Consider the following 13,431-nt stretch of genomic DNA (forward strand, 5'->3'; position numbering starts at 1 on the left):
GTGGGATGGTGTGTAGGATGCAGAGTTTCCAGTGCGAGAGCCATCAGTTCAGTTGTTAAACAGGTGGTTTCATACACAGCTGTATGGTTAGTTCTGTTTTTTCTTCTTTGTCTATTATCTCCATCCACGCTGTTTGTGAAACAAGCCTGAAAAAAAAACTTAATTCCCTCTCCCTTTCTCCCAATTATTCTGTCACACCCTTCATCCCCTGCCACTAAAGCCTTGAAGAGGAAACCTCAGCGGGGACCGACTCCTCAGGGTGTGTTTATTGGCAGCTTTATGTGGTTCTTTATTATCAACTTGGCACTCAGCTACATTTAAAACCTTCAGGAGGCTAATTGAAGGCTAGCTGTAAATCCCTTCTTTTCATGCACCAAAGTTTGCTCTTTGTTTCAAGCCTGTTGCCTCAGAGCAGAAAATTTTTATCTGTGATAGATAACGTGAAATGATTTCCTGTACATATAGTAGAAAAAGGTTCTTCTAGGGGTTTCTTTTCTGAAACCACTTAAGCTCAGTCAGTATCCGGGAAATCGTCTGTCTTGGCCATTTTCCTTTCAATTCTCTAAAGTTTCTAGCCTGCTGCTCATCAGCGTGTGGCCACTGTCCTTCCCTCACTGCTTTTCTTTATACCTCCAATCTGATTAGTGTTGGTCGCGTGGTGGCTTGCTTGCCAGGCATGGCAGCCATTTTCACCATTTGGAAGCCATAACGGCTGCTCGTTTGAAGATGAGACCCCTGTACTTGTGGCTTTCTCTGAAGAACCTTTTATGGGGTGAGGGGGCTTCTCTCTGTCTCTGCCAGACTGTGTCCTGTCACACTGAAACATTGCACCCACCCACAAACACACACACACACACACACACACACACACACACACTCCCACCCACCCACCCACTCACACACTACCCTGTGGAGGAACGGTAGTTGCCTTGTCTTTCGTCTCAGTGGCTAGCGGTAGCGCCAGCAGCTCGTGCTCAGATGGGGCCTCTGGCTGGCCCTGCCTTGTAATCAGGGAACCAGAGCACTTCGGCCGCCGCAGGGCCTGATCACGTGACCCGGCTCCGCTAACCACAAGCACTTCATCTGATACTCTGTGGTGAGCCACGCGGAGGGGACAGCGTGTGCCGCTTGAGCCCCCATTGGCTGGAAATTTTCTGTGTTTTTTAGTTTTGACCCTCCCTCCTCTCTTTGATTTGACAGTGAGTTTGAAGGGGAAGGGGGGACTTTTAAAGTGCGCTGCAACTCTTCTCTCTGTTTGTGCTCATAAGAGAGAGAAGAGGAAAGGAGAAAGTTAGAGCTGGGACTACTGGGTGTGCAGACTTTTGGAGTGTGTGAGTGTTACTGCCTGTATCAATATTGTTTACCTGTTGTGTGCTATTTTATTATGTAGGTGTAGTTTTGCATCCTTCGGTTTTTTTGCTCTGATAAGATTTTCTGTCTTAATTTCTTTAAAATGAGCCAAAAATCATGTATTTTTGTTACAAATGTAGTTTACAAAGTGTCTTTTAAGGCTAATGAGGAATTTTTGTTCGTATTTTAATTTTTTAAAAATACTTTATCTGCATTTATGTATTTACTTTATAGGCCCACCTTTGTCTAGGCAATATTTTGTTTCTCCTTTTCACATAATTTTCAAGCACTTGTTTATCTAATTGTTCATTTTAGCATTTAAATGTTGTCTTTTTTTCTACCTCATTTTACTTCTTCTGTGAATTTATAATGTGTGTGGTAGTTTGAATGCTCTGCACTTTTTCCACTTTCTTTCATTGAAAAGATGTTTTTCATGCCTTGGTGTAAAAATATTGAGAAAAGAAATAATGAAACTTCAGCTTTCACTTGATGCCTTCCTTTTAGAGAAGTGTCTGTTTTTCTTATTAGCTGTCCCTCACTGCTTCCACAGGAAATCCCCCTGTCTGAGATCCTCCAGGTAGAACAGTCCAGAGACTACAGCAATCTGGCTCAGGGCAGCAACCCTCACTGCTTCGAGATCATCACAGCCACCATGGTCTACTATGTAGGGGAGAACAACGGCGGTCACTACCACAGTCCTGCTGTGGCAGCCTCAGGAGTCGGCATGGAGGTGGCCCAAGGCTGGGAGAAGGCCATCAGACAGGCCCTGATGCCTGTCACCCCTCAGCCCAGCGTAGCGAGTGCTGCTGGCCAAGGCAAAGATCACAGTAAGTAGGATTTATTACGACTCCATGGATGAAAATGGTAACAAAAACTGTGTATTCACAAGATATTTAGAGCTGCCTTAACTTTTGATGAGCAGGATAAATCTTGTTTGAGTGTTCAGAAGGAAGTGAGGCTAATTACTTTTTGGAGATGACAAGTGAACATGACTGTACCGAAACTGAGCTTGACTGTCATTGGTCCGGACAGAGATGTCATTCTGTAAGGTTTCAAAAAAGATCAACAAAAAAAGTCTGTGTGCTAATCATTTGGGGTTCTGTGGTTGAAGATTAATTTGTAGATTAATGATTCACATAAGAGATGCTGATTGACAGCAAAGGATTGTAGGCATCGCATTCGAAAAAAGGCCATCACAAGAAGTTATAGACCTGAAGAAGAGACTCATTATGTCACTGTCTAAACCACTTCACCACTCACAAATAAAAGCACATTGCCTAAACTACCCTTGCTTCATAGATATGGATTTATTCATTAAGTACAAGTAGATGAAGTCATAAATATTCTTTAATCTGCAACTATTAGTGCAGTTTATGTGGTCCTCTCTATCAACTGAAATCAAAGCATGCTGTCCAAGATTAAAATTAAATGTCTGCGTGCAGCATTAGCTAAATGATCACACTGAGTTTTCTGCTGGCTTTCATCTCTGACTTTGTATTCTCTGCCTACTATGCAGAATTAGCCTCTGCGGCTGCCTAAATTCCCAGCTTTGAAATGCATTGCATACTTGCACCATTCAGTCACACATAGCTTTCCAGATCAATTTTATAGCCAATTTATTGTGTAATAAAATGCTTCATTATGTAGATCTGTGACTTATTGCATGCAGCTGCGATAAGATTGAAGGTTGTGAAAAAAGAAATGCTAGTATGTGAGCAATGCACCTCTGACGACAGTTACTTAAGGATTCACTGGCTGGTTTTTGCATTGGTGAAGTGGCGTTTTTCACTTGTTAAATGTGGAAATGTGCTTTCCCCTCCAGAAGAGCTGTCCATCAGCATATCTGTGTCCAACTGCCAGATCCAGGAGAATGTGGTAAGTGGAGCCGCTTTTTTCTTTGCGATGGTGTTGCACAATTTCCCAGCACAGCCTGCAAATTCAAGCATTCGTGTGCTATTAAAGTAGCTGTTGTGGTCAGATCAAAAATTGTATCCTACTGTTTCTTTTACAAAAACATCCAGTGGAAGCTTTAATGGTGCACAAATGGGGAAGCTGCAGACTCTTTTTGTTATTTTTTTTTTTTGGTCATGGGGTTTTTGACTGAGTTCCACTTCTGCATTGAGTGAAAGTTAAATATTTGGCAATACCAGAAAACATTTTGGAAGAGCAAGAGTTTTGCCAAACCATAGATGATGTAACTGTTTGTGACTGCCAGTTTCAGCATGGAAAGTTAACTTGAATATTTCCACAAATGAAAGTATAACAAAGTAATTAAACAATGCTGTAAATTATATCTGTTCAGGATATTGCCTCGGTGTACCAAATATTCTCTGACGAAGTGCTGGGATCGGGCCAATTTGGCATTGTGTATGGAGGTATGTTTCTCTTTTATTAAAATTTACTGCAGCTCTACTGAGAACAGTATTAAATTTGTGGAATATTTACAGTTATTCTTTATTCTATGATATTTTAGGAAAACACAGAAAGAGCGGGAGAGATGTGGCCATCAAGGTAATTGATAAGATGAGATTTCCGACCAAGCAGGAGAGCCAGCTAAGGAATGAAGTAGCCATATTACAGGTAATGACAGAATCCATCAATAAAACAACAAAGCTAAATCCAATCATAATTTTTTTTTTTAATGGGTAACATGTATTCTCTTTTTGACAGGCCTTATGTGGTTCCTTTTGATATATAGTACATGCTAAGGATTGAGATTTAGAAGCTAAGACTTCACTTTTATGTGCTTTTTTTTTTAGAATCTGCACCACCCAGGTATCGTTAACTTGGAGTGTATGTTTGAGACGCCGGAGCGGGTGTTTGTTGTCATGGAAAAGCTGCATGGCGACATGCTGGAGATGATCCTGTCAAGCGAGAAGAGCAAACTTCCTGAACGAATCACCAAGTTCCTTGTCACACAGGTCTGTGTTGGTAAAACGTGCTGCTCTTTTCTTCCCTTTTTCCTGTCTCTCGCTGTCTATTTCCTCTCTTCAGGATCAAGATTCATGCACTTGTTGTTGAGCTTTATCTAGAATTTTCCATGGCTTAATGTAACTATATTCAATCTGAAAGCAGCTTATCATAATATTCACTGATGCTCAATTATATTTACGGCATGTGCATTAGCTTTTTACATTTTATACATTTAAGTTGCATTTTCCTTCAAATCCATTCCCTTAATGCTCCACCCAAGCATTCTTCCCTCTCTCTCTGTGTCCTGTTGTGGGGTGTGATGAGCCTCTGCTGCAGCTCTAGGGCCTGTTTATTCTTGTGGTGAGCTGATTGGGGGGAATTGTTTACGGGATCTGTCTGCATGGCATCACGGCCTCCTCCCTGGCTGTGGATTACAGCCTGCAGTGTGCTGGTGGCTTTGTGGCCTGATTAGAAGAGCAGCAGACTCCTGGGCCTCCGCGGATCCCGGGTCCCAAACGGGAGCGGGGCCATTAACAACAGCGCCATTAGCTGCGGCGGGCCTGGCTCTAATGTGGCCAGGAGGACTTCTGTCAAAGTCAGGGTCAGGATAGGGGAGCCAGGCGCACTGTGGTTTTGGTCCAGGGCCATATGCAGACATGCGTGCAGCACAAGCTTATGGCAGGCCTCGTGAATATAGATGAGATGATGAGATGAGATCATGTGTCTTTATGTGAAGGTACTGGTCAAGATGGAAGTATTTAAGGGCATTAGTATGCTTATATTGCTACTATTTTTCCACATGGCAGCACTATAGTTTCGACTGCATAGATTATACAAACAGCACTTATGTTTATACCATATGCTCTATGGGTTAAAACATTTAGATGTTGGAGTTTACAGTATTGTCATCTGGATTTTTTTTTAGCTAAATCTGTGCTTATGGGACTTGTGTTTGCAACAGATCCTGGTGGCCTTAAGACATCTGCACTTCAAAAACATTGTTCACTGTGACTTGAAGCCTGAAAATGTACTACTGGCTTCTGCAGAGCCATTTCCTCAGGTAAAAACACATATTTTTGTATATATATTTATGTTTTGCTCTGTTTGTATGAATGTATGCATGAAGGTTGACTGTGATTTTCTGTCTTTTAACAGGTAAAGCTCTGTGACTTTGGCTTTGCCCGCATCATTGGTGAGAAGTCGTTCCGGCGATCAGTAGTGGGCACTCCGGCTTACCTGGCTCCAGAGGTGCTGCGCAGTAAAGGCTACAACCGCTCCTTGGACATGTGGTCGGTGGGAGTCATTGTGTACGTCAGCTTGAGTGGGACCTTCCCTTTTAATGAAGATGAAGACATTAACGACCAGATCCAGAATGCTGCCTTCATGTACCCCCCTACACCCTGGAAGGACATCTCTGCAGAGGGTAGGAAGAACAACTTGTTTGTTTGCTTTCCCCCTTTAAACCAGAATTCACCAGTGCTTGATCTTATATGGTAGCACCGGTAGTGTAGAGTCAAACTGCTAGTCAGACAAATAGCTCCACAGCTCTCCTCCCCACCTACATGTCTGTGTTGTCTGAACTTTATGCCGACTTCTCATTGCCTGCGGTTGAGATGAATCACTTTCAAATCTCCCCAGCTGTCCAATCCCACATAAAGCGTAAAATACATAACAAGGTGAAACAGCATATGAAGGTGTTGATGCTAATGTTTAGTAAAGAAGCCACAGTAAGTTTTGATCTTCTATATTTGCATGTCTTGCCCTTTTGAAAGTTTTAATGTTGTGTACTATGTGTAGCTTATATGACATGATGCATCTTTTAAGTTCAGTTTAGTGAATATTGTGCACATTTCCCTCACAGCCACAGATCTGATCAACAATCTTCTCCAAGTCAAGATGAGGAAGAGGTACAGCGTGGACAAGTGTCTCAGCCATCCCTGGCTACAGGTGACTTATTTGATCTGTTTGTTTTCCTCCTTAAATGGACACAGTTTGTATTAAAATGCTTCTCAGGGTCTTAACTCAGGAAACCTTATAATCATCACATCTGAAACTTTTTTCAATATCAAAAATAATTTGCTGATAGTTGACTGAACATCAGTAGTTACAGTGCAAACAGGAAGTGGTTATAGCTTTTTCTGCAAGATTTCTGAATTTGAATTTGAAAAAAAAATGTAAACAAAGGCATAAAAACAGAGCTCTAGGCAATGTGCAAACCACAATATGACTTTTTCTGGTTGGAAATGACAGATACCACATTTATATAGCATTTGATTTAGACTTTATTTATCATTTTTTGGATTATGGAAATGTAAATAATGAGAAAACGGATGGAGAGCAGCTGCTGCTGCCTGTTTTCAGCACCACAGACGGTTAAGTTTGTCCTCCTCTTCTGTTTAATAATAGTTGATATCAAGGAAAAAAATGTTTTGATCTTTGAATTAAAGTGAGAGAAGTTTATGATTTTGTGTTGGCATGTTTCAGTGGTGCTGGCAAGACCATTATGCATGGAAATATCTATAATAATATGAATTAGTGATGAATTGCTTTCGTATTATCTTAATTTTCCATGATGATCAATCAAAGTTTATTCATATAGCCCTTTACAACAGCCCAAAGGGTGACCAAAGTGCCTGACAGTAAAACAAGAGAATAACTTGATAACAATACATTAGCTTAAAACAGAAACAGCAGTAAAATATACAATGAAACAAGATCAGTTATGATGAAGGTATGCAAAATTACTAAGAGGAACCAAGCCCCTCCAGATTGTCGTCTAGTTTACACGCTGCCTCTTAGTGTTCACCAGTTGCCTGGTGAATCCAAAATTCTGTACTAACATCATATTTAGAGCATAAAAATAGTAAGTGAATTTGTTTGTGTGTATGAACCCAATTTTGTGTGATATTCACATTATTTTGTATCACAGTAGGCAAGCACTGGGCACTACAGTGACATAAATATCCCACAATGCAATGCAGCAGTGATGCATATAACAAACCATGATGGACAGAAACCAGTGCAGCTCAGCTCTAACATCAATTACTCTTCAACTCAAGTCTGAGGTTTCACTTTCCACTGAAAAGGAAATGGAGTATAACGAGTTGACAATTCTGTCTGATATCAGGCCAGCAAGTGCAAGCAGAGTCTATGGAATATGGTTGGTGGGTTACCATGGTAACGCACAGCCAGCGTGTCTACTCTAGTAGATGTAGTATGTTGACAATGGTATACATACTGAGTATGAAATTCATATTATGGCTGCAGCCGCCATGGCAACGCTGTACTTCCTCACCAAGAATACCCCAAATAAAAGTCAGAAAAAAAATGACAAGTCAAATTTTACAGTCTGTGACACTGATACACTCCTTTTGTGGAAGTCCACATCATCTAGGGCAGCCTTTTTTGAAATAACAACATGGGATATGTGGCTAAGTCCTGTAGTATAAAGGCTGTGAATTAAAGGGGTGGAAACCAAGCATAAATGCCATCGCAGAATCATTCCCAATCACTTAATGTCAGCATCAGTTCCTCAGTACTAAGGACAAGGTACTGACACAACTTTAAACCTCATGTGTCTTTTCTTCAGGACTATCAGACGTGGCTGGACCTGAGGGAGTTCGAGACCCGACGAGGCGAGCGCTACATCACCCACGAGAGCGATGACGCCCGCTGGGAGGAGTACGCAGACGAGCACTGTCTTGTTTACCCCAAACATTTTATCATGGCTCCCAACCTGGATGACATGGAAGAGGACCCCTAGTGGCACAGGAGGCTTACAACACCACATGTATTAAGCGCAGGGATTGTCACGGGGACTTTTTGCATGAAGCTTTGGGAGCGGCAGGTTTTCCCTCTTGAACTGTTTGTTGTGAAAACAGAGAGAAGCCGATCGGGTGGAGAATCACTCTCCAGAGGCTTTAAACGTGGGGAAAACCCAACAAAATTTGTAGCGTCATGCGCTGCTACAAACAGGTGGAGATGCGTGCCCCAGAAACGCATTAAGAAACTGTCAGGAGAGGGGAGTGGTCTCACTTCCTTTATGTATAGCATGAAAACATTCCATGGATTTGCTCAATTTTTGTTCATTTTTGATAGCAATCACAACTAAAAATACACAAGTCGAACTTAATAGCTAATAATCTTAATGTATACACAGTTTTGGACAACTTTGAGTATTAACGGCTTGATGTAAGAGAGGAGATCAGCCAAAAAGAAATGCCAGGAGTAAAGGGCACTTTTCACAAGGGATTTACAGTCTGAGAATGAAACACACAAGTTTGTTCTCATTTCTGAACTGTTTGTGAGGCTGTCCTTTGGCTTGAAACTGGAACTATCACATGTTTGTATGTTTTTTTAAATGTATTTAGTAATTGTGGTAGGTTTTTGCACTATATTACTATTGAACATAGCAATAGAATAGAAACACTATTCGCTGCTACACAAAGCAAAACAGTTTTTGCTTTTCCAGTACAAGTGCGAAGTGATAATCAGTAGAAAGTTTATGCAGCTCACACAATATCAGCTGCTTTGGCACAAATCCCAGCAGGTATTTTTAATACTGTTAGTGGCAGCTTATAGTGTGTAAGTTTTATCAACTTTCTCCTGGAACAAGAGACCCTGACCAAATATGTTAACAAATGTTGTTCATTTAAGTTTTTCCAAGTGTTTTCCTTGATTAACATTGTGGATATCCTTTTTTTTGTGAAGGGCATAACCCTGAAAATGCAATAATGGAGCCAATAGGTTAAAACAAGCAATGAACTCTTATGTTACAGCATCATGTATTTGTGTCCCCTTTTCTGTACTTTTGCAGTGTTCATGAATGTGACTTTTGAACACCTCCAATTTTGAAATTTGTGTGTTTTTGATGCTCTGCTGGTGTCCAAAGCATTGCATCACCAGAGGTGGCCAGCCTAGGTTTTACATAGAACAAAATATTAGTGTTGATTTCCTTGTTTGTCATGTTGTCTGGACCTTTTCAACATCCCTTCTGTTGTCAGTAGACAAAGTAGAAACTAGGTATAATGACATTTTGGTTCACATGGGAGTTTGTAATACTGCAACCTTGTAGTTTGCTCTGTTTGTGTGATTTGGGAGTATGTTCCGGTGTCCTGTTGTCTATTTCCTGTCTTTGTTGCCGCTGGATTGGCAGGTGTCAGTGTTTTGTATATTTCAGTACATACCAACGGAATAAAAACTCAGCTGTAAATGAAACACTTGTCTTAATGCTCTGGATGTCTTTCTCCTGACTCATAACGACGGCAAGTAAAGTTTATTTATGAAGCATCTCTCTCAAGACAACACCACAAAGCCCTACACAATAAATAAAGTATAACAGGTTTTGGATTTGTGTGCAAAAGCAGTTGTAGTTGTGTGTATGATGCATCATGATGTGTGAGTGATTGTGTGTGTAGTGGTTTGACGTGTCAGATCCCATTCTCGGCAGCTGGATGTGATTGTTGCACCGCACCGAGCAGCCTGCTGAGCCAGTCGATCACCACAAGGGAGTAATGACATAGTTAAAGAGGGTGGTGGCAGGCGGGGGTTTGTGGAGGACTTTGAAATTGCTCATGATAAAAGCTATCGCAGATTTCCCTTTAAGTATCAAGTGCGCGTTGAACTTCAGCCCGTATGAATAAAATGTCTTATTCCTTGACTGCACTAGTGAATGGGCCTATTGTTTGAAGGTACAGTTTACCATAAACTTTGACAGAGAGTCGACAGCTGTCGTTGATTTAGAAACATGTTTGAAGTGAGCTTCCCTTGATACCAACTGATCCCTGTTAGCAATCAACCTTATTGCAGTCCTATCAGTTTTTCTCTGGTAAAGATACTCGATACTGCTCTCGTCTATCTGTTAGTCGGAATGATTTCAAGATGTGTGTTTTGTCTGCAAGCCAGATGACCCCATTAATCTCTGCTGGGGAGACAGATTCATACACTGAACAGGCCTAAATAAAGCAACACCGTTGAGTCCACTGAGCTGGTCTTTGAGTATTCAGTGGTGACCACAGCAAACTGCCCTCTGGTACATATCTTCTACTTTAATGTAGCTTATGTTCGTCATATTTAAGGATACCATGCGGAAAGACATGTATCAGACAAAATAGATGCAATGTCTCCCTCCTCTGGCTGGAAGGAGGTTTAAGGTTTTTGCCATTTGTGATTTACTTTCAATCTTTAATCATATTTTACTGTTAGTTTGATTCAGCGATATTTCTCTTAATTCTCTGAGATCAACATTTGTTGAATTATTTAGTGAAAGCATGACTAGTTTCGGAGTAAAAAACAAAACAGTGAAATGTGGAGAATACACTCACTTGCCGCTCTATTAGGTACATCTCTAATGCAACCCAGTACAACAGCTCTGATCTGAACTCTGCTTTTATGAAGCTTCTACATCTTCAGATGATGATTCTACTTTATATTTATTATTGAGGTCACAGTGGGTGGTTGTGGTGTACTGGACTGCACTACATTTAAAAGTGTTCCTAATATTTTGGCCACTATTGTATTAAAAACAGTTGCAAGTGAGTGAGCAAAGTAGAAAATAATCTTTTGTTTAATCTTTTTGTTCAGTTTAACTTAACTCTATATATGGATTCTGACTTTTGCAGTTAAGGAGAGAAGTACTTACACTACCAGTCAAAAGTTTGGACACACCTTCTAATTCAATAGTTTTTATTTATTTATTTTGTACACTGTAGATTAATACTGAAGACATCAAAACTATAAGAGTACATACGGAATTGTGTTGTAAGCAAAAAAGTGTTAATCTTCAGTATTGATCTACAAAGTAGAAAATAATACAAATAAATAAAAGCCATTGAATGAGAAGGTGTGTCCAAACTTTTGCCTGGTAGTGTACATGAATTTTTTAATGGAAAAACAATATCACAAACAAATTTGTCTTCTAAACTGAGTGTTTCATTTATCTTGTGAGGAAATTTACTCAAGTACTGTTATGAGGTACAATTCTGAGTTACCTGTACTTTACTTGAGCATTTCCATTTTGTGTTTCTTTGTAAATGTAATCCACTACATGAAAGACGCTAATAATGTACTTTTTATTCAGCTATATATATATATTTAATAACTTCAGTTACGCTGCAAATTTAGTTTAGGAATACAAAGTATAATCAACAACTACCTTACAATGTGATATTACCGATTAAGAAAAAACTTTAGTCATTAATATTCACAAGCTACCCTTCAGAAAAACTACATAACATATACTAACATGACAATGATTAACTCATTAATGGATAAATACTTATAATCCAGTTATTTACATTGCATTCTGAAATATGCTATTTTGCTAAGTACCTATATTCTTGATTCTTTAAGTATATTTGACTGAAATACTTTTCTGCTTCACTTGAGTATAATTTAAATGAATGACTTCTACTTGTAGCAGAGTATTTCTACGGTATTTTTAACTAGTAGAGCTAAATATTTATTTCACCTCTGCTTTAGACGTATCTGGAAAGGACCTTTCAAAAATAAGTTGTGGGCACTGTTCCTTCTAAGCTGCGCACGTGCGCAACTGCGCACTGCTGACACGGTCTCTGCGCACAGAAAATCTGCGCTGCGCACAAAAAAAAAAAAAATCCAACCTAAATTGTACATAAAATAAACAAGTAACAATTCATTCTGTGCTATTTTTCAATGTGAGTCAGTGAGTGACCGGTGACTGGCTGCTGCAGCCAATGATGCGATTCACATACGTATTTACCATAGACTGTATATAATGGTATTTACGCAGCTAATCAACGTCAGGCGTCCTTATGTGCAGCCACTGTTGTTCTCATAGATATGAATGAGTAGATAGGACACGCCCCTTTGAGCTGCGTGCTACTGCGAGGCTAAGCTAGTGGGGGCAAAGTTTCAGTGCATTCTGTTGATGTAGACGGCGTGAAAACGGAAACAACAAGAATGCCGGCTCACTGTGCTGCATACAATTACACACTACGTCGTACGATTGAGACAAGGAAACTTGGAATGACTTTTCATAGGTAAGAATAGTTTTTTGCACTTTTTTAATTATGAAATCTTGTTGAGAGCTTCCAGTCTATGAGAGCTAACTAGTTAGCCACTAGCAAAACGCTAAGGCGAGCTAGCAGCTTGACAACCAAATACCAGACGATTAATAGTAGCTGTAGTATAGTTGTACAAGCAGTAGTAGTAATACTAAAAGTACAAGCAGCAGTAGTAGTATAAACAGCTGTTAGAGTCGTAGAAGTAGTATCGGCATTTGTAATAGTATTACAAGTTGTAGTAGCAGTGCCAGTATCAGCAGCAGTAGTTAATAGTCACATTGCTATGACTACCACCAATACTACCAATAGTAGTTATAAAGCCTAACTCATGTATATCCAGATTACATCTATGTTCTTCCTCCAAACCCCTTTTATGATTGGGATTACAGGCAGTTCTTTAGGACTGCTCTCAAATAATTGAAATGTTACTAAACAAGGTTATACTTATCAAATTAAATAGCTCTGGTCTCCAGTATATTGGCGAATTCGGTTCTTTGTACTTAATTTATTAGCATGATTTCTTTTTAATATGTTGTGTACAGACTTAATTACTTCTCTGTCTACTTTTCTTACTCCATGTAGGTTTCCCAGAGACTATGGGTTGAGGAGGAATTGGAAGTTTGTCGGCTTAGACCTGGTGTCATTCCATCAGTGTTAAACTTCCCGGCTCATCTTGGAAGAGTACGTGCCAGAAAGACCACGACCAAGCAGCCTTGAGATCTTAGGCAGCGTCTCCCTGAGGTGGGTGTCAACGGTGTTCACAGTCAGGTCTGTGGTAATCCTGTCAAAAAACAAAACAGAAAAAAATCTAGATTATAAATCAACATGTAACCAAAGCACTCTGTGTATAACGCCACAGTATAGGATGTAGTTCAGAAAATGTCAAAGTATAGTATGCTTTACTCAAGAATAACATAGTATGTCCTGTAGTTCATAATACAGCATGTTGGCAAGAAAAAAAAACCAAAACATAGATTATTATGTGTTCAAAAAGTGCAAAATGATAGGATGTTGCCTAAAATTGTCATGTATGATATGTGGTTCAAAAAATGTCATAGTGCAGTATATTGTCAAAATAGTATGTAATTCAAGAAAACATCAGAGTATAATATGTCATCTAAAAAAT

At 39.8% G+C, this 13,431-nt stretch overlaps 1 protein-coding gene across 3 annotated transcripts in view; it reads left to right on the forward strand.

Annotated features, from left to right (window-relative positions):
- The window catches only part of prkd3 (protein kinase D3), a 39,992-nt gene extending 30,512 nt beyond the window's left edge, over positions 1 to 9,480 (forward strand). For 2 of the 3 annotated variants that reach the window (XM_023271905.3, XM_023271906.3), the window contains exons 11-19: positions 1,901 to 2,177; positions 3,173 to 3,225; positions 3,653 to 3,725; positions 3,824 to 3,930; positions 4,110 to 4,271; positions 5,225 to 5,323; positions 5,419 to 5,686; positions 6,125 to 6,210; positions 7,853 to 9,480. In XM_023271905.3, coding sequence (XP_023127673.2) covers positions 1,901 to 2,177; positions 3,173 to 3,225; positions 3,653 to 3,725; positions 3,824 to 3,930; positions 4,110 to 4,271; positions 5,225 to 5,323; positions 5,419 to 5,686; positions 6,125 to 6,210; positions 7,853 to 8,026 — 1,299 coding nt within the window. In that variant the 3' untranslated portion in view covers positions 8,027 to 9,480. The remainder of the gene's footprint in view (positions 1 to 1,900; positions 2,178 to 3,172; positions 3,226 to 3,652; positions 3,726 to 3,823; positions 3,931 to 4,109; positions 4,272 to 5,224; positions 5,324 to 5,418; positions 5,687 to 6,124; positions 6,211 to 7,852) is intronic. The other variant, XM_023271907.3, reaches the window with a different exon arrangement.
- The last annotated feature ends 3,951 nt before the right edge of the window (positions 9,481 to 13,431 follow it).

This window comes from Amphiprion ocellaris, chromosome 20, assembly GCF_022539595.1.
Source record: "Amphiprion ocellaris isolate individual 3 ecotype Okinawa chromosome 20, ASM2253959v1, whole genome shotgun sequence".
NCBI classification, from domain to species: domain Eukaryota; kingdom Metazoa; phylum Chordata; class Actinopteri; family Pomacentridae; genus Amphiprion; species Amphiprion ocellaris.